Source organism: Electrona antarctica (assembly GCF_951216825.1).
Source record: "Electrona antarctica genome assembly, chromosome: 1".
Classification (NCBI taxonomy): domain Eukaryota; kingdom Metazoa; phylum Chordata; class Actinopteri; order Myctophiformes; family Myctophidae; genus Electrona; species Electrona antarctica.
Window position 1 is genome coordinate 27,819,460 of NC_136806.1, and position 27,952 is coordinate 27,847,411.

The following is a 27,952-nucleotide window of genomic DNA, read 5'->3' on the forward strand; positions in this document are numbered from 1 at the left end:
ATTTGGTCTGAGTATATACTCTAATTACTTTCAAGGGGTATTCACATTTTGGCTTTAATGCTTGGTCTTTTATGAGCTATCGAAATTACAGTCATTTGGTTAATAATAATATACAAAGTTATGTATCACAGGGCTTGACATTAAAGCTTGTCCGCTTGTCCGGGACAAGTATTAAATCTTCCTGGACAAGTGCATTCAATTTGTACTTGTCCGTTGGACAAGTGACTCTTGGTTTAGCTTTTTCTGTGACGCTCCTACCAGCCAACAATATTGTCTGGCATTATACATGTGTGGCTTTCCTAATCGTCACCTTTCCAATAGTGTTAATAGCCCTAGAATGTCTGTAATCTTACATAGGGCCTACATTTCATGTATTCCAAATACCAAATACATATATATCATATATATATATCAGTCCTATCAGAGCAGTTAGCAGACTGACCACGTCAGCATTTAAACTTTTACGCCAAAACAAGCTTTGTTTTCACACACAAACCTATTTGTTTCTCTAGCTGTGACATAACTTCAAAGAAAAAAACATGATGCGTGTGTGTGCGTGCATGCGGGTGCGTGTGTGTGCGTGTTCTTGTTTTCTTTGCGCGCGTGTGCGTGTGTACTGTACGTCTGCGCCATGTACCCATAGGGCCCAGCAGACGCTCATTAGCAGATTTTCTGAGTAAAACACGCCCCTTCTAGGTGTCGTCTGAGGAATGAACCATCTAGGCATAATGGTAGGGGAGGCGGGCAGCATGATATACAGTAGTAGAAGCTGCCGTTTAAAAATAAATAAATAAATACAATAAAGTACAACAATTAAATATACAAAGCAATTCGCCTGTGATGACATGGCCATTTTCCTTGTATTATTAGTATTGTTGTTGTTGTTGTTGTTGTCCTATCAGTGGTTGACTTGTCAGAAAAAATCCCAAGGCACACTGACTGCAGTGGAGTGGACCAGTCGATTTTCAGAACACCCCTCCGTTGATGAAAGCTTTTCCATGAGTCACTAGACATGAAACCCTCACTGACGGTGATGTAACATCATGCCGGCCGGTCACTTTTGTTACCAGCTTATTCGAAACTTGTATCAAACACATGAGAATGTTCCTCATGATGAACAAACACATGACACACATCTGTCGCCTGTCGTGAGGAAAGAAGGAAGTGAACGTGTCGCGGTTGTCACACAAAGACAGAAAAGCTACAAGACAAGTTCCTACTAGCAGGAGGTTGTCATTCACCGCCACCGGTACTTTCCTCAATTCCTCTCTCAGTGCGGCGGGGCGGGACGGTATGCATCCGGCCCGACGCTGCTCGGCTCTAGCGGCACTGTGTGTCTCCTCCTCGTCCCGCCGAGGACCGAACGCCGCCAGGCGGGTGTGTTGTTCCTCCTCGTCCCTGTCCGGACCGCGGCACGGCCATCAGCAGCACCACGGTGAGACCGCCGGAGAGGAGGGTACCCACACCGAGACCATTAAGACGCAGGTGGTGAAGACCCCCATCACGACCAGACCAGGACCAGGACCTGCTGGAGCTGGTGAGTCAACGGTTCTGAACTTCTGGCAAGCGTGGCATACGATCTAAAGTAAACGCTGTAAGGGAATATGAGCTTATTTGGATGTTAGGGAAATAAGTACATGATTGATGTCACTCACATCATGGTTCTCTCAACGTTGGGTTCGCGGACCACACCAGCGGTCCAAATCCCAAATAGGCCATTACGGCCGGGTTAGCTCTGGTCCATAGCTCCAATGCGAAATGCAACGCATTGGAGCTATGGGCCGTCCCCAAATTATTTAAATGGATGGTCACAGAGTCAGACCCCCATTTGATTGGATTGTTGGGCACAGTGGATTGTATTGTTATCTCAGTCTTCTCTGGGGACTGGAACTGAGAAGGCTGAGATGATAGTTATTGATATGATTCATTGATTGATATATGGTTGTCTAAATAATCGTATGGAGATGGCAGTGGACATAATGATCATTATAGATAGTCATTCTGATAGGCTACAGTAAATTCTATTTGTTGTATTAAAATGTCAGTGAGAATCCCCACTATGAGAAACACTGCTCTAGACCTGTGATTCATTCACAAAACGTGTGACACACATCACACATACTGCATACAATACAACAACTAATATATCTTTAGACAGATATATGAGCTGAGCAGCTGACACCCATGCCATGTCTGTGGTTATGTGTGCACCTCTTTTCATCCTTGCCTTGTCACTGTTGGCTGGAAGCCTTGTCACTGTTGGCTGGAAACCTTGTATGTCCAAAACTGTTATCATGGAAACCAGACAAATCTGCCACAGGAAAAAAAAATCCCTGGGGAGATTGTTCTGGCACAGTGGCGCTCAGTTTCAATTACATTTCCCAGAGTTGTGGGTGACAAATCGGAGCCCACTATTCAAAGTGAGAATTTTTTTTGCTGTGATGTTGGAATCTGTAACCTCCCCTTGGAAATAAAACCTCCACACAAGTTCCAGACTAATATCTACGCAGCAAGGATATTAGTCTGGCCATGCCAGGCTGACTTACTGTATTAGGAGGAAATGGAAACAAGTTGGTTTGCAATCATGGACCCACCTTTCATTATTTAGTCACAAGCTCTTGTTAATACTTTTCATTGGTTAATTATTTACAATACCCACAGACATGCTTAACCACTTTCAACCTGGCATCCCTATTCTGGGCACATCATTAGGAGAGCATACCCTGTACCTTTGACTGTACTACTGATGGTACGTTGGTACTAAAGTATTCAATCAATGAATCAATAAAAAAAGAAATATAGTGAAAATGCAAGTAGCCAGTTTACAAGCTCACAATGCTATTGCCCTATGATACTGTCATACATCAAAGTATGAAATAACCAGGGCATTTATTAATTAACCCATTTAGACCTGGTGTAACCTATACGTTGTTTTACCTTAAATGCAGGCTGCGCCCTCTGTGTATTTCTGTATTTTAATTTTAAGATTTTCAGAATACCTTAGGTTAGGAGGCGTTTTTAGAATCGGCCTCAAGAAGAAGAAGAAAGAAAACATACAATGTGTGAATCTGTATTTTTGTATGTGCCTTTGCCTGGGTGTCTCTCTGAGTGTGTGTAACCATGTGTTTGTGTACACAATGTGCTGAACATACCCCCTCCCGTTCTACCATCTTCCCTGGGAGGCCCCCTCTAGATTCCTCCCCTACACAGAGGGGGACATTTCCCCATATCCCACATATACTGTATGCTGCCATTCCAGGACGCAACCTTACTTTGCCTCCCCGATATCACACACAATTAGCCCTTCGCTAAGTCCCTCCCCAACCCGTCCTTGTCCAATAGGCACGTTAGCAAAGTTACTAAGAGAGGAGACATGTCAAGCTTTCCTTCTCACCCATTCAGATGCATGTTAAAATGACGGGATTTATCCATATAAATAATCGATCATTTCAGTAGCAAGAGCTTCAAAATGTCTTCTAAATCTAGTCAACTAGGCATGCAGTAGGTTATGCACTGGTGCATGAAATTATTTCAATCAACTAGAAATACGAGGAAGTTTTAGAGGGAAAACAGTATCCAACTCAATCAACTTACGTGCACGGTAAGACTACGGTTATTGTTATTTTTGCCATAACCTGGGTGGCTCAGTCGTGTAACTTTCCCAACGTTAAGCTGTGTATGTGTTCAACAACACAGCCATTCAAAATAATACTGACAGCTATGAGGTGACGAAAGCTTGCCATCCTTAGCAATGGTTGCTAAACTATTTGGATTGGCATTGGACAATCGCTTTTGGGGTGGTGTTTAGTGAAGGGCTAGTTGCCGACTATTTTTACAACCTACCCCATTCTGGCATCCATTATCATTAGACTCCCAATCCACACCGTCGTGGGATCGTACCCCACTGCCGCCACTGCCGCCACTAGGAAGCAAATACACGGGTTCATGTACTTTTTATTTGCATTGTAATCCCCATATGGGGATTTTAAATTGCCTCATATAAGAACTGTGAAAAATAAACAAATCATCCAAGCCCATATGGATATGAAGAATCAACTGACTGAGAGAAAACGCTAATGTTACTGCTGCTGAATTGGTTAAACTTTCGCTAGAAACAGACTGTATCATATATGAAAACGAAACGATACAGAGACACCTCCCTGACAATAACGCCAAGACAGCTTGTTAATCTTTGGACCTTTTTTTTTTTTTACGATAAAGTATAGTTTTAGACCAGACCGCGACGGAGGGGTGCCGTCTGAAGCTAACTTGAGCCACGAGAGACACCACCGAGCATGCGAGTTGCCGTGGCGAACGTTGCAACCCCCCCCCCCCTGTATACATGGCCTACTTTTTATGAACACACCATGCTATTGGTGCAACAGTTATTCATTGATTATTAAAAAAATCACACTCATCTCTGATCATACATCACATTCCGTGCTGCTCAGCCAATCAAATCATCACATTCCGTGCTACCATTTATCAATTATATATATGTAAAATGGATATTTTACATTGCAAATCTGTTCTAAAACATTTAAGTTAAATGTTGAGTCTGTCGACCATAGAGTGTTACCTTCACAGCAGGGGTCTTTTCAGAGCTCCTGTTGCTGTCATTTCAACAACTGTTTCTGTTGTTATTATAGATACTAGTCTATTTCTGATGCACTGTTCTCTTTTTGGCTGATCCAGCAATACCATTGATGTCCATAATGTAACAAGCCTGCATGACTTAGTATGGACTCGTTTTAACCTAACACGAAGCCCGCCAGAACCGTAGAAACCGTAGATAAGCTCTAGTCTGGCCGCACGCCAAGACCGTAGGCTACGTGAAAAATGTCTTTATATTCTTTAATCCATGTTTTGATACGATCGAGTCGATAGCCGTCTCCCGTTAGCATCCCAGTGTAAAGTGTGACACTGGCCGGCGCCATTTTAAGATGCGCACGCATCCACTTGCACTCTATGTGCTGCTTCGAATGGCCTGTATCCCCAAATCGGCGCAATGAATGTCGTTTCTGGTCAAAACAAGGTTTTTCAACTGCCCACAGCTGGCGCTGTGATACTCGCGGTCAGGTTCTTTCTGCACCCAGCGAGAGAACAACAACCGGTCAAGACACCACACACCCCATTTCGTCTTCAAAATAAGGGTTGAAAGGGGGAAAACCTTGGCAATGCGCGATAAATAAATACATTAATCCTGGCGGGGGATGGGTTTTAACTAGTCAGCATTTTCCTACTGTGACTTAGTACAGCCTGTAACTGCCTCTTTATATTTATCTCCTTTTAGGGAGAGCGTGTGTATTAAAGGGGTCCCAGGTGACACTTGGAGGGGCTTGAGCCCAGGGGGGCCATTTGGCTCCTGTGAGGACCAGCACACCAGTCTGTTCTGTTTTGATCATGATCTTTAAATACAACTTTGTCAATCCATCATCTTTGGAAGATTATCTTTTCCATTACAGATACACATTTTGTTGATTATAAAGAAAATGCAGTTTTTGCATTTATTTGATGTATTGTACAGTGTATAAAAAATGCAAACATGTAACACATGCATAGTAAGTGTACACTGTACAGAGGACAGTAAAAGCATGTGAGGGGATACAGTAAGTAGAGGTGATAAGAAAGATGCTGAGCTCACAACAATCATCCCAATAGCTTGAACATTGTGTTCAGGAATAGGATCATATGCGTCCTGTTCTATGTATGACAGTGGTTCTCTAAAAGTCACTTCAATGTCATCTGGGGACCCCTACAAAATCATGTGGAACACCCCCTGGGGGTCCAGACTCACAGGCTGAGAACCACTGTTCTACAGCATAACCTGACAACACAACTAGGCCAAAACAACAACTTAGGTACAGTGTAGAGAGCTCAGCTACAGCCAGTGTGTACTTGGCCTTCTGTATTACTCTCAACCGCCTTGTAAATTAAGGCATGGACCACAGATTATCAATGATTATTCTCTGAAACCCTAGCCTGGATCCAGCCCATAGACCCCGGTGCCTGCCCACTACCTGAGTGCACTTCACGCAGCTTCAGGATGATAATCAGGCTACTGAAACCCAGAAAATAATCACTTGCCATCCCTATTTTGGGCTGGCCATTAAAGTGCTATAAGCAAAATTATTGTAGTAACTGGAACAAATAGCCTGACTACGCCACCTCCCGCTTTGATGAGGGGGACAGGAGGAACCCCTAAAAGATGTACACCTTATCTAGTATAACTGACCAACTTCCCCTTTAACAGGAACAATTTAAGTACAAGAGGCATTTGTGGAAAACATATAAACACTTTATTCACAGTATCACAGTATATATTAAAACGTTAGGGCAATCTGTAAGTAAGGCAAGATAATAATAAAATGACAAGTGTTTAGCTCTCATAAAGAAGGGCGGGTCGGCCCGTGCACACAGTAAACTAACTCAATAAAATGGGGAAAGAAAGGGGACAGGCCTAGCACCAAACTAATTCAAATCAATCAAACAATAAAATCAATACAAAACATGCAGTGCAGGGGGTTAACAAATACACACCAATAAAAACCCAAAGGTCCCACAGTGCAGTCCCAAAGGAGGAGAAAGTGTCGTGTGCAGCAGGGCGGACCCGGCCTTTAACAGGTTTACACTGTAACAGAAAATAGAGAAAACAATTAACACATGCCAAAGGAAAGCAAACCAAACCTACAGTGCCCTAACTATAAACTAAATACAAAATTCAAATAAACAAACAAAAGGGTAAAATAACAGTGGAAAACAGTGGCTGGACTGGTCCCTTTAAGGAAACATAAAAACACATTAGTGCCAGCCCTAGTAGTACACAAACACTGTATTCAAATCATTAAAAGAACAAACAATAAAACCTACTTTGATTTGCAGTGAATTAACAGTGCAATCAATGTGAGGGCAAGGGGGACATCAACATCATCACAGCTACAAGAGAAGACAGTGAAGTGATTAGAAAGCTACATTTAAATACACAAATACATGCAGTGCATAGAAATATATGTACTGTTTTACCAGTCTCTCAGTCTGAGCACAGCAGCAGGTCACTTCACTTGTGTACGATGAATGTCAGTTGAAGACTGAAATACAAATAAATACATTTAAATAAGGTCAAATAAAACAATATCGATACAGACTAAAATGTTAAAACAATGGCCAAACGCGGCATGTGCCGCAACAAACAGCTTTGGCCTACCATGCTTCCTCCATGAGAAGGAACACCAGTTTCTGCAGCAGAGTCAAAATGGCTCTCTACTAGGAGGAACAAGGCTTTTGTACTTCCTGCTGGTCATGTGACTAGGTCACATGAATGGTGCAGTAGGTGCACCATTTACCTTGATTCCCACATTATGTTTTGCTGTTACGCTCCCAAAAATGTTTTGTCTCTGTGACACATCTAGGGGCCACAATCTGCATTCAAAGATGTTCTTAGAAGCTTTGTAATTGGTCGGGGGGAAAACCCGGTCGAAATGACAGGAAGTAGCCAGGAAAATGACAAAGCTACTAGGAAGATCTTTGAATGCAGATTGTGGCCCCTAGATGTGTCACAGAGGGAGAAAAATGGGAGCGTTTTACCCATTGCTGGCTGTCTGAATACCAAAAAAAAGGTCACTAACATGTTGACATAATATTGCTTATAGCAGCTTTAAAGGCAACAATTAGAAAATAGCTGAATTGTCGATTAATTGTTAACTGTTACATTTAATTGAATAATTTCTTAACAGTGATTAATTAATAACTATTAACATCCCTAGTGTGCATGTGTGCGTGTGCATGTCTGTGGTTAAGAGACTTTCTGCACACCAGTTGTCTTTAATCATCCCTAGTTTTCCCTAGTAACTAACTCTTGGTGCCAGGATTGTCCCATTGAAATGTGTCACTTTGTGCTGCAACATTTAAAGTGATCTGGAGCACGCCTTCAACAGCTGCGGGATTAAATAATCGTGAGCTCCATCTCTCTGCCTAGTTTTCACTAACCTTTGAAGTACCACTGTGCCGACATCATCGTTCCGTTTCATGATAATCCGCCTTAAAATGGTGTAATCGCTTGTTGTAGTGTTGAAAAATAATCCAAAGTCATCAACAACACACAGCGGAGTAGGGACGCGCCCGCACCAAACCACACATTGGAATGTATTGGGCCTCAATTTCCCAGAACCCTTTGCATGCCAGTGCGACAGATGTTTTTCCCATGATGTCATCCAAACGCGTCACCTATCCCATTCTGTCTGATGGAAACCCCGTAAGTCTTAAAACATATTAAAAACCGTGAATTAAACAATGAAAACGTAACTTGTGTAACTCGTTATAGGCCTATCTCACAGCCCCCTTTCAACGCCCACTTCCGGTAGATAGTGGTGTCATTTAACATTAGGCATTTACACTTTTTTTCTCTGGAGAATCGAAGTACATTTCCTAATATTAAAATGTCAAAGACCGATAATAATATGAAGAAAACACAATGGTATAACAACTCAAATAAGTAGAATAAACCTTACCTTTACAAAACGGTAGTTTGTGGCTTGTGAAAATACCTCTTTTAACATGGAAGCCTATGGACCGCAAAAAAAATAACACCACTAGCTCCAAAAGGGGGCGTGGAAAAGGGGCGAGGAAATGCTGTGAGATAAGCCTATTGGGAGGAAAGCTGTTCTACATCAAGTAACTCGTGTTGAATGGGGGGAAAATGTTAAAAGTACAATGAGGTTAGATTATGTCCTTTCTTATCAACCGGGGAAACTCATTTTACTCAAGTCAGTACAGTACAGAGTAACTCATTGGTGAGGACAACTTTAGTTTTTTTCAACCAAGGTTCATGTTTTAGGTTATTAGAGAATGTAAAAGGTGAGTGAGTTTTTTTTTTCATTTGCTGCTTTCTTTCGTTTTTAGAGATTTTTTTTTACAGGGGGGCGGGGGCATTCAAACATCCTATATTACAATTGAAAACATGTGCCCAAAAGCACGCACAGGAACAAAAGGCACCAGCTACTACGTCACTGACACGCTGCAACACGCTGCAACACACACTGCAACAACACACTAACACGACACAGCCTTACCCTCCGCGTCGTTGGTTCCCTATCTCCTCATGTCGCGCCGCACGGCCACACTCGACACCAGCCGCGTAACAATTGTCATCGCACTGCCACTACAGCCGGCTCCCGTCCACACTCGCAAACAATATCAATATCAATAATAAACACAAACAGCCACAAGCACCGACACCCCCGCCTAATTTGTTGCCACGTCTATGAAAACAAGCACCGAAAAAATGCCATTCAACACGCTACTTACACACACTACCACTCGCTTACAATACGCGGACCTGGCAACACTACATTCTCTCTCCCATTTGCTCAGAGCCCACCACGTGACCCACACAGGGAGGGAGACGATTGCGTGATGCTTCTATGTACAGGATTCTATAGGTCACCACTTTTGGTGTGACACACATACGGCTTCTGTTTACTAATATGCGTTGTCAACACGTGCTGAGTTGACAAACATTGACCGATTTCGGAGAACACTGATACTTTCTCCTTTACTACTTAGGCTGTGGAAGTATTCACACTAGGCAACTTTTGCATTTATTGGCATTGCCAATTTGGGGAGAAAAGGAGGACGAGGAGGTGATCAAGCTCCACAACACCACATTGGTAGGTAGCCTCAAGGCTGCATTTATTTGCCTTCTTTTTCCTCTCGAGGCTGCATGGGATGATGTGAACCCCTCCAGCAGGCTAGGGAGCACCGCTCCGGTTAGCGGAAAATGACCGCGGGGTGCGGGTTGCCAGGTTTTTTTATAAGTAAAGTATTTACATTCAATTAAAAACACATATATATATAATACATTTTAACTTACGTCATATTTAGCGGCATTTCGACCCAATTTCTCTGTTCTTTGTCAATGGCAAATATTGAGACGTGTGGGGACTAAAGCTGTATATAGGAGGGCCCTCAAACACATTATTTCATAACTTTTCATCGTGCTCCTAAAAAAAAATGTGGCATTGCCAATTTGGGGAGAAAAGGAGGACGAGGAGGTGATCAAGCTCCACAACACCACATTGGGAGGTAGCCTCAAGGCTGCATTTATTTGCCTTCTTTTTCCTCTCGAGGCTGCATGGGATGATGTGAACCCCTCCAGCAGGCTAGGGAGCACCGCTCCGGTTAGCGGAAAATGACCGCGGGGTGCGGGTTGCCAGGTTTTTTTATAAGTAAAGTATTTACATTCAATTAAAAAAACATATATATATAATACATTTTAATTTACGTCATATTTAGCGGCATTTCGACCTAATTTCTCTGTTCTTTGTCAATGGCAAATATTGAGACCTGTGGGGACTAAAGCTGTATATAGGAGGGCCCTCAAACACATTATTTCATAACTTTTCATCGTGCTCCTAAAAACAATAGGGTGCTACTAGCCGCAATTACATACACAGTTAAAATAATAAGAAATTTGCGCCAACGACTGCGTCGACACCTGGCGTGGAACAAACGGGACGAACCGAGGCGCATATATGGATAACAACACTACACGCGCGCTGCAACACAAAACAGCTGCATACAACGCGTGTCACTGTGCACTTCTGTATCTGTGGACTTCTGTATCGCAACGCGGGCCAACGCAACTCTGGGATGAGCGGGCCGAAGGCCCGCGAAATTCTAGTTTCTTTACAACATTTTATGGTGATTTTTTTTTATTTTATTATTTACTAAAATCCTACTAGACCCCAGGAAATTACATCTGGCCACAAAAGATCACGGGACCTACTGGTGTAGAGGTAGCAGTACTAACTGGGGGCTCCCATACTGTGTGTTGTCAGTTTGTCACCTCCTCCTTCACACCAGTAGTTCCCGTGATCTTTTGTGGCCAGATGGGGTCTAGTAGGACTATAGTAAATAATAGAATAATAAATCAACATGAAATGTTGAATGCCCATGTTCGAATGCCCCCGCCCCCTGTCAAAAATAGTTAAAATCGTACTAAAGAAAGCAGCAAATGAAAAAAAAACCCACTCAACTTTTACTTTCTCTAATGACGACCTAAAACATGAACCTTGGTTGAAAAAAAACAAAGTTGTCCTTTAAAAAACGTTTTGTCCCAACCCGACCCTTTGATGTGGTTTGGGCTTTAGACTACAGGGGTTAAAAAGTGGTTAAAATGTTTGTCACAGTCCCTCACACACACAACTTTTGGCTTGGTGACAAAGAAAACAGCCCCTATCATGATATGGGTTATGGTTCAGCTGTTAATTCCCATTGTTATGGTGTCATGCACTGAAAATAGCTGATGTGTCGTGTTGTGAACTGGTCGATATCCTATGCTGGCAATTGTTTGTTTGTAATTTTTTTGGAAAATGTTTGAAAGATGTAGAAATGTTTGACCTATAATCAGATGCCTGGATTAAGGACGCCAGGTTGCAACAAGTGGTTCAAGGCAGGTCTTTTCCTTTGGGTTGTTGTGGTAGTTGCAAGCTGTTATCTAATTTGGTGAAACAGGGTGAGAGGTAATATAAGGAGTTCTTCATTGGCCTCTGTGATGTAATGGGATTGCTTAGTAAGGTTGTGATGTAATGGGATTGCTTAGTAAGGTTGTGTTATAACAGATCACTGCCAGTCAGCCAGCCAATCTCTGTCTCTGCCAAGGACCCCCAACATTATATACATGTATTTGGCCACGGAACCCCATCACAAAATAAATATATTTTTGTTCCAGGAGCAAAGATTTAAGTAAAAAATGTTCAAAGATTTGCAAAGATATAATAAAAGAAAAAAAGCTCATAGCGTGGACGGACTATGAGCTTTTACATCTGCTATTTTTGAATAGCCAACAAACGCTAAAATCTAAAATCACACAGATTGCATGTGTTAAAATAACTCTGGCATCAAAACACGCAAGCATGCATGCATGCTTGCAAGCATGCATGCATACATTAAGTGTATAATTTATAATAATAATAATTATTATAATTATAATAGAACTTTATGTATATTGCACTTTACATTTGACCAAATCTCAAAGTTCTACAATATATCTAATAAGCAGAAACAAAAACATTAATACATGAGGGCGTAAAGCCTAAATGTAAAACCAGTGTAGCAAAAAAATACTAAAACAAAAAAAGGCATTGTTAAAAAGGTAGTACAGTAGGTCTTAATCCTCTCTTAAAAATAGAGGTGCTCCGATTTGGAGTGAAAATCGGCCGATCGATCGGAGCACCTCTATTTAGGAGGGCATTCCACAGTCGGGAGGCCGAGCAGAAGGCCCGGTTGCCCATGGTACGTAGAATTAACATGTCTGTCTCTCTCTCTCTCTCTCTCGCGCTCTCTCTCTCCTGCTATCTGTCTCTCTCTCTCTCACTTTTCAGCATGATCACAGGTTTAAAAAGACAGAGGTGCCATTAAAACACTGAATTATTTTGCTGATCACAAATATAAAACTTCAAATCTAAAATGCAATAGCCTATCTAAAAATCCAAATAATGTAAAACACAATCAAATCTAAAATCCACTATCATTTAAAAGTCCACACACAACCCTCTGGTTAAATAAAGTTACAAAACAAAACAGTGCCATCGGAAGCAGCAACCAAACCACAGTGCAGTGACTGTCACAGGGTCATGCACCCACTGAAGGCCTGCTGCCAGTGCTGTATTTTCCATATTGAGGAAAAACAAAAGCAGTCCAGTAATATTTCACCACGTGGCGCTTGGCTTGACCTAATTTAATCAATTTAATAACTTCAACTCAATTGAATACATCCCTTCACATCTGTAATTTGTCCAGTTGTCATGTGATCACCACACTGGAGAAAATGCAGATAAGATTACAAGAGCATTGTGTGACATTTCAGGAGCTAAGTTTAGATCATTGGACCTCCAAAAGTGGGGTTCCCCTCAGAATTGGGTTGTGAGTCGTGACAACTTCTCACAAGGTTGTGTAGATGGAACAACTCACACGTGATTGATATTATATGATGGATGTGGATGTGTAAATGTAAAACCCAATTATCTCCACATTCCTTAAAATGGGATCTACTGAGGTATAATATCCATTATTTTAGTGAATACATTTTCTTTACATGGTTGAAAGATAATGGAGGTAAATTCTGCTATAGGGTTATCTTTGTGATTATTATAATCAAATCCTTTTTTGAATATCAATGGACATCAGTGAATCAACACAAACAAACTCTTGACTCAGCAATAGATTGTAATCGACTGAAATCGATTCGTCTCATTTGTCACACAAAACAACAAATCTACAAGCTCACTACGTACAACACATTGTTTGCATGTACTGTAGATCGGCTATTGGAAATGTATTATCTGATTAAAATTGATTAGGTTGCACCACTAATCGCCTATTACCATTGAAGAACTTAATACATTGTTCAGCCCCATGTAACCTGCATGATATACTGGATAAGTGTGTGTTGAACCTTTGTTGTTTGGGGCTGATAAGCGAGTGAGTGAGCAAGGTGAGTTCAAAATGCTCAACCTAAAGTGACTCACCCAACCAGTTACATTTCAAGTCCCAACATTGTGACACACTGACACTGTTTGTTACTCTTGTCTTGTGCAACATTTGTGTTTTATGAGAACCGCAGTACTACACACCGTAACATGTATTCTGTTGATTATTTTGTGTGTGTGTGTGTGTGTGTGTGTGTGTGTGTGTGTGTGTGTGTGTGTGTGTGTGTGTGTGTGTGTGGCGTGTGCGTGTGCGTGTGCGTGTGCGTGTGCGTGTGCGTGTGCGTGTGCGTGTGCGTGTGCGTGTGTGCGCGTGTGCGCGTGTGCGCGTGTGCGCGTGCGTGTGCGTGTGCGCGCGTGCGTGCGTGCGTGCCAGCCAGCCAGCCAGCCACAGGGGTGCATGACACACCAATACAAACATTACTACAGTGTGTGTGGCATGAGGACACACAATGTTGATGTCAGACAGAAACCTTGTATCTCCACATTTCAACTTTTTATATAAGCTGTTGTAGTATACTGGTTAAGTATAAGGTGTTGCGAAAAGACAACCAAAAGTATTTACAAGAGCTTGTGACTAAAAAGAAACACATTGGGTTTATTGGAACACGGGTTCTTAGGCAACACTTGCTTTGCATCCATGTCTATAATGCATTATAAACTAGGGATCGACAGATTATCGCAACGGACGATTATCGGCGGCGATATGACCGATAGCGGAAATCGGGGGCAAAAAACAACTTTGGCAGATTTTTCCTCTCTGAGGCCTCTGAGGCATAAATTAGTTAGTTAGTGGGAGCTAATTATAATGTTGCATTTGATAGAACAAAACATTTGAGGGTATAGTATTTTGTTCATTCTTTTTTAATTTTCAGTTCAATTTATTAGAAATGCTGTTAAATAGGAGCTCCCTGCACTTGTAAGTATTTTTTTCCCTCTAAGTAGTAAGTAGGGCAGGAGATAGGGCAGGAGCCTATCTCCTGTTTCTGTAGCGTGAGGCAGCTTGATAAAAGTACACCCATGGACATGACGCTAGTATGTGGCAGGGACTTACCCCCAATCTAACCCTTTTATCCCCGAGTTGATAAATATTCTTAATTTCTTAAAATTCTTAAAATTTAAAGAACACTGTTTTGTGTTACTGTAAAATTTGACAAAAAAATAATAATTTATATTATTGAATATCGTTTTTTAATAGCGGCTATTGGTCTCTTTGATCACTACTAATCGGTATCGACCATGAAAAACCCATATTGGTCGATCCCTTTTTTAAACAAACCTATAATGCATTATAATCTGCTTATAACACTATTTCGTGTTTCATAGCAATTTAGTAAAGCGTTGTACAGTATAATGACTTAAAAGGTCAAGTATTACTTCAAAATTGCTGGATGCTCACAGAAAAAGTCAGTGAGTGAGCAGTAATTATGAAGTATTATATTACTGGACCTTATGAGAGGCTTTTCTTTTCAATTTCCTGAAAATGATCAGTTTAGGTTTAGGACATACAAGGTTTCCACCCGACCGCGATGATATATTGCTTCCATGTGACTTGAGGCCTTGCATTCCGTGCAGACCAGATGCCCTGGACAGCGCACAGTCAAGATTGCCATAATTCAGTTAGTGCGTGCGTGCGTGTGTGCGTGCGTGCGTGCGCGAAGAACAGTGACTCTCACAGGAACAACTCAGTGTGTGCTATTGTGGTCACTCTCGCTGACTGGTCTATTCAAGAGCGTTCTTGAATAGACGCGTGTGTACACACACACACACACACACACACACACACACAGCGAGTGACTGGCCCATACTGGGAGCTGTTCAGTCCAGTCCGATGGTCGGCAGTCATTCCAATCTTCCAGCAAGATCGGACTGGAGGAAGACTAGAGCCAGATGACGAGAAACTGAGACAGTGAGGATAGAGAGAGAGAGAGAGAGAGAGAGAATGGAGTGATGACGGGATAGGGACTGAACGTGAAGGAGAGAAAGGGAGGGAGAAAAGGAGAGATGTGAACAGAGGTGAAGAACAGAAGAACGATAGGTGGATATATTATATTGTGTGCTCTCTCCCCAACTGCCTGCTCATGTGAGTATCATCTTGTGTTTGTACTGTGTAGCTCACGTCTGGCTTAAGGCTAATGGGTGACTTATACTTAGCTGCGCGCCTGTGTCGCACGCCGAAATTAGCTGATCTACAAGGTCGCAATGGGTTGTAGAACGACACGTTGTGAGCTTGTAGATCGTCCGTTTTCGGAGTGTGACACATGCCAAACATTTGCCTTCTCTCTCTCTCTCTCTCTCTCTCTCTCTCTCTCTCTCTCCACACACCGTCTGTCTGTGTCTCTCTCTCTCTCTCCCTCCTTCAACTAAGAATATAAGAATAAATCAGGCGTTATTTACACTTTGTCGCAGGCCAACAAAAATTGACAGGTTTTCAACTGAAGGAAGTGGCATACAACATTTTGTACAGATTATGCCAAGACATACTTTGGAAATGTACAACGCACAACTCATGAATCAGCAAAATTTCAATGGACTATTGGGGTTCAAGATGTGATTATTTGTTACCATTGTTGTCTTTAATGGCAAATCTAAAACCCTAAGGGGAGACCATGACATTTTTGATCAAGTTTGAGAACTATTGTCATATAGACTTTCAAGTAAGTAAGAAGAACTGGGAAGCTTCCGTGTAGGACAAATTGCACATGCCGTTCAACTCAGAAATCTTGGGCAAATGGTCTGAACTTTCCCAGAGCTGCGACGTCTGTTTTATGGTTAAAAGTTATAGGCTTAAAATTAGGACAGTATTAGGTTAGTGGTTAGTTCAGGTTCAAGCATTGGGGGGGGGGGGGGGGTGTGTGTGTGTGTGTGTGTGTGTGTGTGTGTGTGTGTGTGCGCATTAGGCATTTAGAGTGTGTGTGTTAGCATTAGGCATTTAGAGTGTGTGTGTTAGCATTAGGAATTGTGTGTGTGTCTCACTGTCGCAGACAGTGTGTCCATTCCATCCGCGCCTATAGAGACACACAGGGACTACAAATTTCACGCCCCCAAATGAGACAGCGGCCCCACTTCTGGTCCGTTAGAACGGTGAACCTTAGGCCAGCCCATAGAAGTCCATTGAAATTCAACTGTAGTTAGCCTACTTTTAAAGTAATACGAAATGAACTGAAGACCGTATTGATTTGAATAAAAATATGTTTCCAAATGTATGAAGTGTCTTTGTTAACATATATTGTTGTTTTCTCAATAGAGAATGTATTTCACATTTTATTTACCACTTGAATGAGTTACCCATAATGTTAACAGAGCAGAGGGGAGACGGCAGGCAGAGAACCTGTCGCTTTTAAGGGACGTCACTGCCTTTACGAGGCTACGAGCTCCGACTTTGAAGAGTGGAATTCTCAATAATACATCCCGGTCCCGACTGACTTTGTATATATATATATATATAGTATATATGCTTTACCTACCGCGGAGCTCCGACGGTGTGTTTTACCGTTGTCAACTTGTTGTATAATTAACTTGGCTGAATAGTTGGGAAAATAACCCAGCTAAATTGAGGAGTGACATATCCTGACATAAAACGAAACACAATAAATATATCTGGGTATTGAAAACCTCAAGGGATGCGACCGTGACTATATACCTTGACTTGAGATTTACTATGCTAGCACTTTTCACAAACTGATGATTATAGTTCATTGTGGGTTGTATATTGAGATGGCAGGTATGTGACATTGAAAAGGACAAATCAAACATATGGGACACTTTATTAGAACACAAAAAAAATCGCTAGAGCCTCAGTAATGAACCAGTGAAATCAGTGGCGTATCCAGGAATTACGTTTTGGCCAGGCAAGATATGTTAATTTTCGTCTCCCCGTGCACAATCGTTGCACTAAAGGTTTTCAAAGAGATATACCTGCCAGTAGTATACAAAGGCTGAAAGGCATGCATTTACATTCCAATGGGTGATTGAGGGTCACGCTCTGCCGCAACGGCCAATCAGCTGTCCATTTTAATAGTTCTCAGGTCTTGTTTTTGTCCTTTTTTTTTCATTGTATGGATTTTGGCCAGGCCAGAAATGGATTTGGACAGGCGGACGCCTGCCCTCGCCTTATTGTAGATACGCCTCCGAGTGAAATTAGGGTATTTTATGATGCTTCTCATAGGGATTGTATTGACAGCTGCAGTACACCGTTCTAACGGACCTGAAGTGGGGCCGCTGTCTCTTTTGGGGGCGTGACATTTGTAGTCCCCGTGTGTCTATTCTACGTCTGAGCATAGACATGGTAACGCCCCGCCTGCCTCTGATTGGCCTACTGACACCGCCGGCCTTACCAGACTTAAATTTCCTCCGAGGTGGATAGCTATATGCTGGATAGTCTGCCGCGAGGTTACTCGTGGCAGGAAAATAAATAAATAATACAAGTACAATCCTTATATACAATTGAAAACATGTCCCCAAAAGCACGCACAGGAACAAAAGGCACCAGCTACTACGTCACTGACACGCTGCAACACGCTGCAACACACACTGCAACAACACACTAACACGACACAGTCTTACCCTCCGCGTCGATCCACGGCTATCTCCTCATGTCGCGCCGCACGCCCACAGTCAACAACACCCGCGTAAAAACTGTCATTGCACTGCCACTACAGCCGCCTCCCGTCCACACTCACAAACAACATCAATATCAATAATAAACACAAACACGCCACAAGCACCGACACCCCCGCCTAATTTGTTGCCAGGTCTATGAAAACAAGCCCAGAAAAAATGCCATTCAACACGCTACTTACAACTCGCTTACAATTCGCGGACCTGGCAACACTGCATCCTGTTTTCCCATTGGCTACGGTTGCTACAACACGCATTTGCACTGCATCTTGGGAGCAACACAGCTTAATGTAGGGGTCACCGATTGCTGTGCTACATCCCCCTCATGTCCTCACCACCCCGTTCGGCTACACCACACACACTCACCTACACAATTCTCCACATGCAACACAGGGCCCTTATTGGCTAGCCCCCTCACATGGCGATCCCCACGCAACAAAACACAGCCAGCCACACACACACACACCCACCCACACACACACACACAACGCCCACGTTCGGAAATATCGCACTGAGCGCACTGTGCAAACCTGGCGTGGTACAAGCGGGACAAACCGACGCGCAAATATCGACACGAACAACAACAACAACACTACACGCACACGCGCGCGCTGCAACAACACACAGCTACGTCCAGTGTGTGTGTGTGTGTGTGTGTGTGTGTGTGTGTGCGTGCGCGGGGGGGAATTTGGATCGCCTCGCGATGCAGCGAAAATGCCACTACACTACACAGGGCTCGACAGTGCGACTAGGTACTCGCATTTGCGCCTTACAACATCACCGTGCGAGTTGTAACATTCACTTTGTACCACCGGTGCGACTACACAATCCGAACTTTAAAGCTACAACTTGCGCAGTTTACATCCACAAGAATGTGTCACTCTCTCGGTTCTGCACCGCTGCTGGAGAAGTATAGCACTGTCGCAGGCAGCGCCACTAATCCCCCCCCCCCCCCCCCCACACACCCCAGAGACGGAGGAGAGAGAAGAGAGCGAGAGAGACAGAGAGCACACACGTGAGTCCTGCAAATTATATTGACCCAATATTAATTTGTACAACCTAGCAAAGCATAAGATATCATGCTTTGGAGAATAGGCTGGTCTCTCTTTTTACAAGACATAAGCCATTGCATACAGCTTCTCAACCCTTTTAAATTTCAAGGACCCCCATAACTCTGAGAGTAAAACCAAATGGACCCATAAGAGTCCCATTTGATTCCATTTGTACAGTATCACAGTTAAACGTTATAACAGAGTCCATTTGGTTCCATTTGTACACTCTCAGAGTTACAGACCTGTAGGGTCCACTTGGTTCCATTTGTACACTCTCAGAGTTACAGACCTATAATGGGTCCATTTGGAACCCCCTCAAGGAACCATGAGGGTCCCTGGATCACACCTTTGACAGCCACTGCTTTAAATCTATACATAACTAATATAGAGCATATTTGATCCATTTATTGTTATGGATAAGAACAACAACACTACACGCGCGCGCGCGCGCACGCGCTGCAACACAAAACAGCTGCATACAATGCGTGTCACTGTGGACTTCTGTATCTGTGGACTTCTGTATCGCAACGCGGGGCAACGCAACTCTGGGATGAGCGGGCCGAAGGCCCGCGAAATTCTAGTATAATACAAGAGAATGACAGCTTGGCACGCGCAACAGTAACTTTTAGTTTTGTAGAAGAGGCAAACTAATATATATTGTTTATGCCGTTTATTTTACATGTACAGTGTAAACTTGAAACATTATTGTACTGTAAAAAGGTATCTTTTCCCTTGATCTTTATCTTTTTTTAGTATAATAGTATTAGTTTAATATAATTAGATTAATACACGATAATCAACACTAACATTTTAATTTAGAACACACCCAAATCAAATCATACAAATACGTGTTCAATCAATCATTCAATCAAAGCAAACGGCATAAACAATATTAGTTTGCCTCTTCTACAAAAATAATTTACAAGTTACTGTTGCGCGTGCCGCGCAGTCATTCTCTTGTACTTCTATTATTTCCCACCACGGAGTAACCTTGCGTCTCGGTCTGGTGAGACCATTGGGGCAAGACGGGCAGTGTCGGTAGGCCAATCAGAGGCATGCGGGACGTTACCATGTCTATGCTCGGACGTAGAATAGATATACGCATTCCATCCTCATCTCTTCCACCCACTTCCTGGTCTTGAAGCATCCTCAGTCGGTGGTTCACAAACTTTTCCATGTCAAGGAAGACCCCCATACAAGATTTGTGTATATTCAAACATCTTAAAAAACAATTCCAGATTTTTTTTGAAAATAGCTAATGCATCCCTGATGGTCCCTGCCTGGCCCCCACTTATATAACCCCTGCATTAGACCATACACCGGCACCCATAAGGGTTAATTTGGTTCCATTTGTACACTAAGCATTACAGCCCCAGAAGGGCCCATTTGGTTCCTAATCCTAACCATTCCTATCCATAATTTATCTGGAACCCCCTCAAGGCCCCCCGGGGGTCCCAAGACCCCACTTTGAGAACCACCTGCTCTACATGTCTGAAAGACGAGCTTACCACGCAGGCCCTCAAATGAGTCACACTGTGACACGCTGGAAATGTCAACAGAGAGAGAGAGGGGGGGGGGGGGGGGGGGAGAGATTGGGGCAGTGAGATGTGGGAGGGAGACAGGCTGAGTCAGAGGGTGGGAAGAGCTATGAAATGAAATAGAACACATTAAGGAGGAAGCAGAAGGTGGTTTACTTAGTCATCAGACCTCACAGCTTTTTAACGCTTCACTGATATGGAGGCCACAGGTAAGAAACCTGCGGTCTTTAAGAGATCTTTGGGCAATATATTACATTCTGCATGATTAATAGATAATGCTTTAATGGACCGAGTGAAAAATACATCCGATACCATGCCATTCTGTCCTTTTAATAAACACTCATCTAGAGTAACGGCAACAGGAGAAGGTTATATTTCTTTCTTTCCTTCCTCTCCATTTTTCACTAAGCGAGCTAAACACTGCAACTTAAGAAACGTAAAATGTTTCTTTTTTGAGCTTTCATGCTGTGATTAATTTCAATTGATATGCATTTGAAATAGAATTATATTCCTGCTAAAAGATGAACTGTGCTGAAATGACACTTGAATTACTGAATTTGAACTCATACATGTTTGGTTTTAGTTTGTATTTCTATTTTGAAATACATAATTGTCGTGAACTGCTTTGCATGACGTTGTGCTCAGTTCTTTGGGGTTTCATGCTTATCAGACTTGTTGTACCTTGCTGGCACCCCCCACCTCAGCCTAGTCATAACATAATGCCTTGATTGACTAATGAAATATCACGTTGTAAATGGTGTATTTATATAGCAATTAGCACGGCGCAACGCTTTGTCGGGAGCGACAGGTGATTTCCTCATTTTGGACCTTTTGTTGTGTTGGATCTGCGTGTGCATCCCGAGAATATAAATATACAAGTGTCATTGCCAAATTAACCAGTCAAATAAGGGAAAAGAGGCCACGTGATAAGAACCAAACAGGATCTTTTCTTTCCATGTCATAAGAAAATGGCTACAATCAACAGCAGTGTATGAGTCATTGAGTCGATTTGTTTCAGCCTGTATGATTCAGTTTAGTCTCTCAGACACTACAAGTACAGTAGATGTAGCAATAGTAGTACGTATTATTAATAATAATCGATTACATTTATTAGTTAGATTAACCAGTTAACTAAGAATATGCTGTTGTCTATGGTCTGTGCCATATACCATGCAGACCTGGCACATACCGCTGTCTGCAAGCTGATATAGTTATGTGAACTTAAGTACAATGTTGCATACACGCACGCACGCACACACGCACGCACGCACGCACGCACGCACACACGCACACGCACACAGTCTAGAACCAGTAAGACGCCTGAGGGCGAGAAGCGACCTCACCCCCATCCACCTGGGTGACAGCAGACTGCTGGGCGAGCGCTGATGCTTTGGCATGGGGGGTCAGATTAACATATGGAATTAATTCTGTACTGGCCATATATGGAGCGTGTCTTGAGTGTACAGGGTTTGATGAGGTCGGATCAACATATGGAATGTCAGAGCAGGTCACCTTCATTTTCAGTTGAAATGGACAGGTATCAGTCAAAAGTGAGACATCGAAGAGGAAGGATTGATGGGGAGGATCAACCTATGTAATGTCGGAACAGGTCAGCTCCATATATGGAGATCTAAGGGTTTGAGGTTTGAGGTCAGATGTAGGTAGAGTTGCTGGCCAATATTGATGACATCAGGGATCTCCATACTGTACATCAGGCATCTCCATCCCTGATGATGTCATGTTGGTTGGGGTGACCAACCAACCAACCAAACAACACACTGACGGGAAATGCACGATTCCATAGTAAATGCGACCTGTGGTCGCAAAGGTTACGTTAAGGAATAAGGTTAGGCATAGACATGTCTTTACTTGCGTGTGTCGTCATCATAATACCCGGAAGTCATGCGGGAACGCCTACTGAGTACTGGCAAAAAACTACTTTTTGGCCTTGACAGCCGATATATCCAAACAGAAAAGTCTGATTGCATTAAACAACATTAAACTCACTTTGTCAGCCGATTTGCCACTCGATTTGGCACTTACTTTATGCATGTGCATACCCTCTATAAGGTTAGGTATACAAGTGTTGTGAAATTCTAGATCAATCAGCTATTGATGAGGCAAATAGGTGGTCTAGGTCAGGGGTTCTCAACCCGTGGGTTGCGACCCCTCGGGGGGTCGCCAAATTATTTTGGGGGGTCCCCAGATAATTAAAAAAAAAAAAAATCAACTGAATGGCTGGAAAATGGAAATGAAGAGTTTACATATAGTACACATAGTACATGCATACACCTTTCCTAGTGATTATATCTGGTATTTATTTATGGTGTATTGTCTCTATTATTAAGGTTATTATAGCAGTCAATTTATATTGGGGGTGGGCGGGGCGGGGCGAGGGTCCCGAGACGTTGCCAAAGCATTTTCGGGGGTCCCCGGCCAAAAACGTTGAGAACCCCTGGTCTAGGTGGTGATGGTTATGCTTTTTGTAACATGATATCGTGGGTCGAAGTACAATAACACTCATTTGGTATTACGGCATAGTTCTGCCAAGATATATATATATATATATATATATATAACCATAATAACAATATAATAATAATATTTTTTTCTCCAATATGCATGGCTTTACTGAGGTTAGGTTAGGAATAAAGTTAGGTTTAGGTATAGTTTTACAGGTTACGTTTAGGAATACCTCGTGGCGACTGCTCCGAGGTTGCTGGATTTGACCCAGGGCGAGCGTGTTTTGGGGAGTGTTCTTTTAGGCTTATTCCAAACTCATTTCAATGGGATTTAATATCCATCTCTCTCTCTCTCTCTCTCTCTCTCTCTCTCTCTCTCTCTCTCTCTCTCTCTCTCTCTCTCTCTCTCTCTCTCTCTCTCTCTCTCCAGTGTGTCCGATGGGCAGCAGCAGTAGCAGCAGCAGCAGGCTGTTTGGTACGCTGGCCCATCAGTCACTAAGCAGCCCCCCGCTGGACCAGCCCCAACACCTGTACCCCGCACCCGAGCAGGAGGGCCCGGACGCGGACCCCGACGGCCTGGCGGGCCAGGCCGACCCGGACCAGCTGCTGAGGGAGTGTGAGCAGGCCCTCCAGAAGCGGCCCGCCCGCCCGCACAGGGACCTGGTCTACCCCGGTGGCGGTGGCGCTGCGGGCCAGGCCCACAGGCACAATGACCACGACCCCGGACCCTCCATACGGGTGCTGCAGTGGAACATACTGGCTCAAGGTACGGTAATGTTTTCACTCATAGACCAGGGGTTCCCAAAGTTGGGGTCGTGTGGGACAGCACCCCAAAGTCTTTCTGGTACTTCATTATTAAAGAAAATCCACACCTGAATAAAATTCAACAAAATGAGTGAAATACAATGCAAAAATGACTGCAAATACATTTTCACCATAATTGTGTCTCATCTTCAGAAATTGCAGAAAGTTCCCTCCAGTATATACAGGGTATATGTCTGTCGGGTGGAAACCTCACATGTCCAAAACTGTTACTTTAATTCAAAAACAGCAGCTCAGTCTTAAAGGGTTATTCTTGTGGGATTGGTACCCATTAAATCATGCATCGTAAGACCTATTCTGACTCTCTCGCTCTGTCTCTGTGAAGCTCTGGGCGAGGGTAAGGACGGTTTCGTGCGCTGCCCGCTGGACGCGCTCAACTGGCAGGAGAGGAAGTACCTGATCCTGGAGGAGATCCTGACGTACCGTCCGGACGTGGTGTGCCTCCAGGAGGTGGACCACTACTTTGACACCTTCCAGCCGGTGCTGTCCAGCCTGGGCTACCACGGCAGCTTCATGGCCAAGCCCTGGTCGCCATGCCTGGACGTGGCGCGCAACAACGGCCCCGACGGCTGCGCCCTCTTTTACCGCCGCTCACGCTTCACGCTGCTCGCCACCGCTCACCTGCGCCTGGCCGCCATGATGCTGCCCACCAACCAGGTACAGTATCTATAGGCATGGGACGATAATAGTTATCATTTATAGTGATAAAAAACTTGCACAATGATGCACTGATTTTAAATTGTTGGGAAATTGTCCTTGTGTCATACACCATTTTTCTTTTGTCGATCTGCATTTCTGGTACCACTCTTCTTATCGTGTCTACAAGACAGTTACAACACTTGGCTAGATGTGGTTCAGCCACAGCTGAACACATTGCTGTCCCTTCTCATTAAACTCTTCCAAGTCCGATGCTGTGCAGGGATGGTACCACTTAAAACCCTCAATATTTAGTAAAACGGACCTGCAAAGAGCGTAGTTGGTTCGTTCTTTTTCACTATTTTTGGCCAATAAAGTGGTTAATAAAAGTGCTGTTTTAAGAATATGATGTACATTTTCCTTTTTATATGCATTGCTGTATTGCAAACTAGACAAATAGCCTCAAGTGAGCTTGTACTGTAGATCGCTTGGCTGTTTTAACTATTTTGGAAATACAGTAGGGCTCCAGCGGTTAATTAATTCATTTTTTTTTTTAAAGATTGAGTCAGAACAATGTGGTATTCTCCCTTTCTACAAATGTCGTGGAGTCAACCGTACAAAGCACAACTACAAAAAGTGACTTAAGTAAACATGCTTTTGTGTCTGTCCCACACCGACCAGGTGGCCATCGTCCAGACTCTGCGCTGCCGGGTGACGCAGCGGCAGCTGTGCGTGGCGGTGACGCACCTGAAGGCGCGCAGCGGCTGGGAGCGGCTGCGGAGCGCGCAGGGTGCCGACCTCCTGCAGAACCTGCGCAGTATCACGTCGCAGGCGGCGGCCGTCACCGCCCGCAGCGGAAGCGCCGGCGGCCCCGGTGCCGTGGGCCCCAGTGGAGTCCCCCTCATCGTCTGCGGCGACTTCAACGCCGAGCCATCGGAGGACGTCTACCGCCGCTTCAGCTCCTCCCCCCTGGGCCTGGAGTCGGCCTATAAGCTGCTGAGCGCCGACGGACAGACGGAGCCCGCCTACACCACCTGGAAGATCCGTCCTTCCGGGGAGAGCTGCAGCACCTTGGACTACATCTGGTATACCCAGAATGCTTTGCGGGTGGACACGCTGCTGGACCTGCCCAGCGAGGAGGACATCGGACCGGACCGCCTGCCGTCCTACCACTACCCCTCCGACCACATATCACTGCTGTGTGACATCAGTTTCACACAGCCCTCCCATAGGCTGATGTAGACCAGCGGCTTGTGACATCACATTCACACAGCCCTCCCATAGACTGATGTAGACTGACCAATAAGAAAGAGTGGCCTCAGCTGCCATTTCTGTTGCTGCCTGTGGGTTTAGGAGTGAATTATTCATCTTTTTTTTTTACTTTCTCTTAACCACTTAAACCTGACGTGGACCTGACTTCACTCTGAACTTGGATCGCTTTTTAATGATGGAGTGCTGTGATCCCCCCCAAAAAAACATGATCATCAGGTACTATGATTATACTAGGAGGACGTTTTTTTTTCTTCAAAATATTGTACAGAATGTGTTAAAATTGTGTTTTATGTTGCCAGTTCATTACGTAGACCTGGTTTTCACCTTGGCACCATGCACCCACCTGAACTTAAGCCTCGCTCACAGCTGCTTTCAGCTTTCAGAAAGAAAACATATATATACACAGGGAAGACATTTTAATGTTATAACCACACCTGGGGGTTTAACTCCATAGACACATACAAAACAGAGTACAAAATACAAAAATCACGGCACTCCATCTTTAACGTCTGCAACAAATCTCTCAAACCAAAAATCTACAAGCTCATAACGCTTGTAGATCGGCTAATCTGTTCCTCCCAGAATGTGGAAGCTGGGGTTTAAGTGGTTTAATTCATGTGAGGCCTTTTTGAATACTGTAGATGAGGGGGCGTGAGTTGAGATTATTAAACAATAGAGATCTGATGCAGTTATTTATTTCTGACTTTTAACTTTTTTATATACTGTACTGTACATGAGGTTTTTTAAGCACTTAATCCACAGTATTCCATTAGGAGTTTCGTTTCATTGCATTTACCTTAGAAACACATCATGGTTCAGCAGAGATGACCGGTGGTGGTAGTACCGTAGTAAAAGTATAGATACTCCTGGTCAAATATTACGCAACTACAAGTGAATGTTGCTCTGACAAATGTTTACTTGAGTTAAAATATGTGTGTACGAAAGAAAAAAATACCTTGAGTATTCATAGGTAAAAATTACAATGTGCATTTTCTTTATCAATGCATTGCTTTACTGAAGTTTAGACATTGTCACACAAAACAAATCTAAAACATTTTAGAAATGTCTGAAATAGCAAAAGTAGCCGATCTACAAGCTCACAACACGTTGCGCTGTGGTGCGTTGTGAGCTTGTAGATCTGATAACACTATATTTGTTTCCCTTGCTAGAAATGTAGTGTACAAAGTACAAATACTCAAAGTACAGACACTCAATACATTTACGTAAGTACAGTACTCAAATAAATGTGCTTCATTACCTTCCACCTCTGCCAGTGGTCATGTATTTAACACTTTAACACCGGGAAAGCATCTGTGTCAATTTGGATATTAGCGTTTGCTATTCAAAAATAGCAGAAACACAAGCTCACAGGCAGCATGTCACTTTGTGCCACGGAGCGAGCTTGTACATCTGCTATTTTTGCTATTCTTTTGTAGAATCTCGTCTCAGGTCTTAATGGGTTTAAACTACAGACTGACCCCACATGGTGTGTAGCGTCCAAGATCAGGTACAGCATGGGGACATTTAATCAGTGGTCGAAGTTCTGGTCCTTTCATGGATGCCTTGAGAGATTAAGATCACACTGTACTGTAGGTTGACCATATTGTCAAAAACCCAAAGCGGGACCCATAGTCACTAAAATCATTTAGTGTTTAAATATTTTTAAAACATATTCCAGATTTTCTTTTTGTTTGAAAATGGCATATCTAAGGCTCACGCGTTGTGAACTTGTAGATCGGCTATTTTCAATAGTCAAAGTTAATTAAAGTGGTCACACTGATTTTGTTGCTACTGTATATTAACATGTATTTTCTGGCGACACCCTGAACCCCCTCAAGGACGCCTGGGGGTTCCCAGACCCCTCTTTGAGATAACCGATTGTTTGATATTGAATAGTGGTGTTGATCTCATTCCTCATAGATTGTCTATTGCAGTGATATTGCCATTGAGCGCTGTGGAAAATGTACATATTTAATGAATCTGTTAATTTAAATAAATCCTTTGAAGACATTTCTCTGACTGTTGTTTTGCTGTGTTTTTTTTGTCTTGTCATTGTCCCATCTGAA

General features: G+C 43.2%; 1 protein-coding gene and 1 long non-coding RNA gene across 3 annotated transcripts; one reads left to right on the forward strand and one right to left on the reverse strand.

Moving 5' to 3' along the window:
• The first annotated feature begins 997 nt into the window (after positions 1–997).
• Positions 998–27,905, forward strand: LOC306925377 (nocturnin-like). 2 transcript variants are annotated; one of them, XM_079504165.1, is made up of 4 exons: positions 998–1,537; positions 23,587–23,922; positions 24,304–24,635; positions 25,296–27,905. In XM_079504165.1, the coding sequence occupies exons 1-4, from the start codon at positions 1,294–1,296 to the stop codon at positions 25,854–25,856; spliced, it is 1,473 nt and encodes a 490-aa protein (XP_079360291.1). In that variant the 5' UTR covers positions 998–1,293; the 3' UTR covers positions 25,857–27,905. The 2 variants fall into 2 exon arrangements, with proteins under 2 accessions (XP_079360291.1, XP_079360292.1); XM_079504166.1 differs by lacking the exon at positions 998–1,537 and adding an exon at positions 20,778–20,903.
• LOC306925394 lies at positions 6,309–7,142 on the reverse strand. Its single transcript, XR_013790244.1, has 3 exons — positions 7,024–7,142; positions 6,871–6,936; positions 6,309–6,778 (listed from the first exon to the last, which is right to left on the reverse strand). It is a non-coding gene; the product is annotated as an uncharacterized lncRNA (long non-coding RNA).
• Positions 27,906–27,952: the final 47 nt, after the last annotated feature.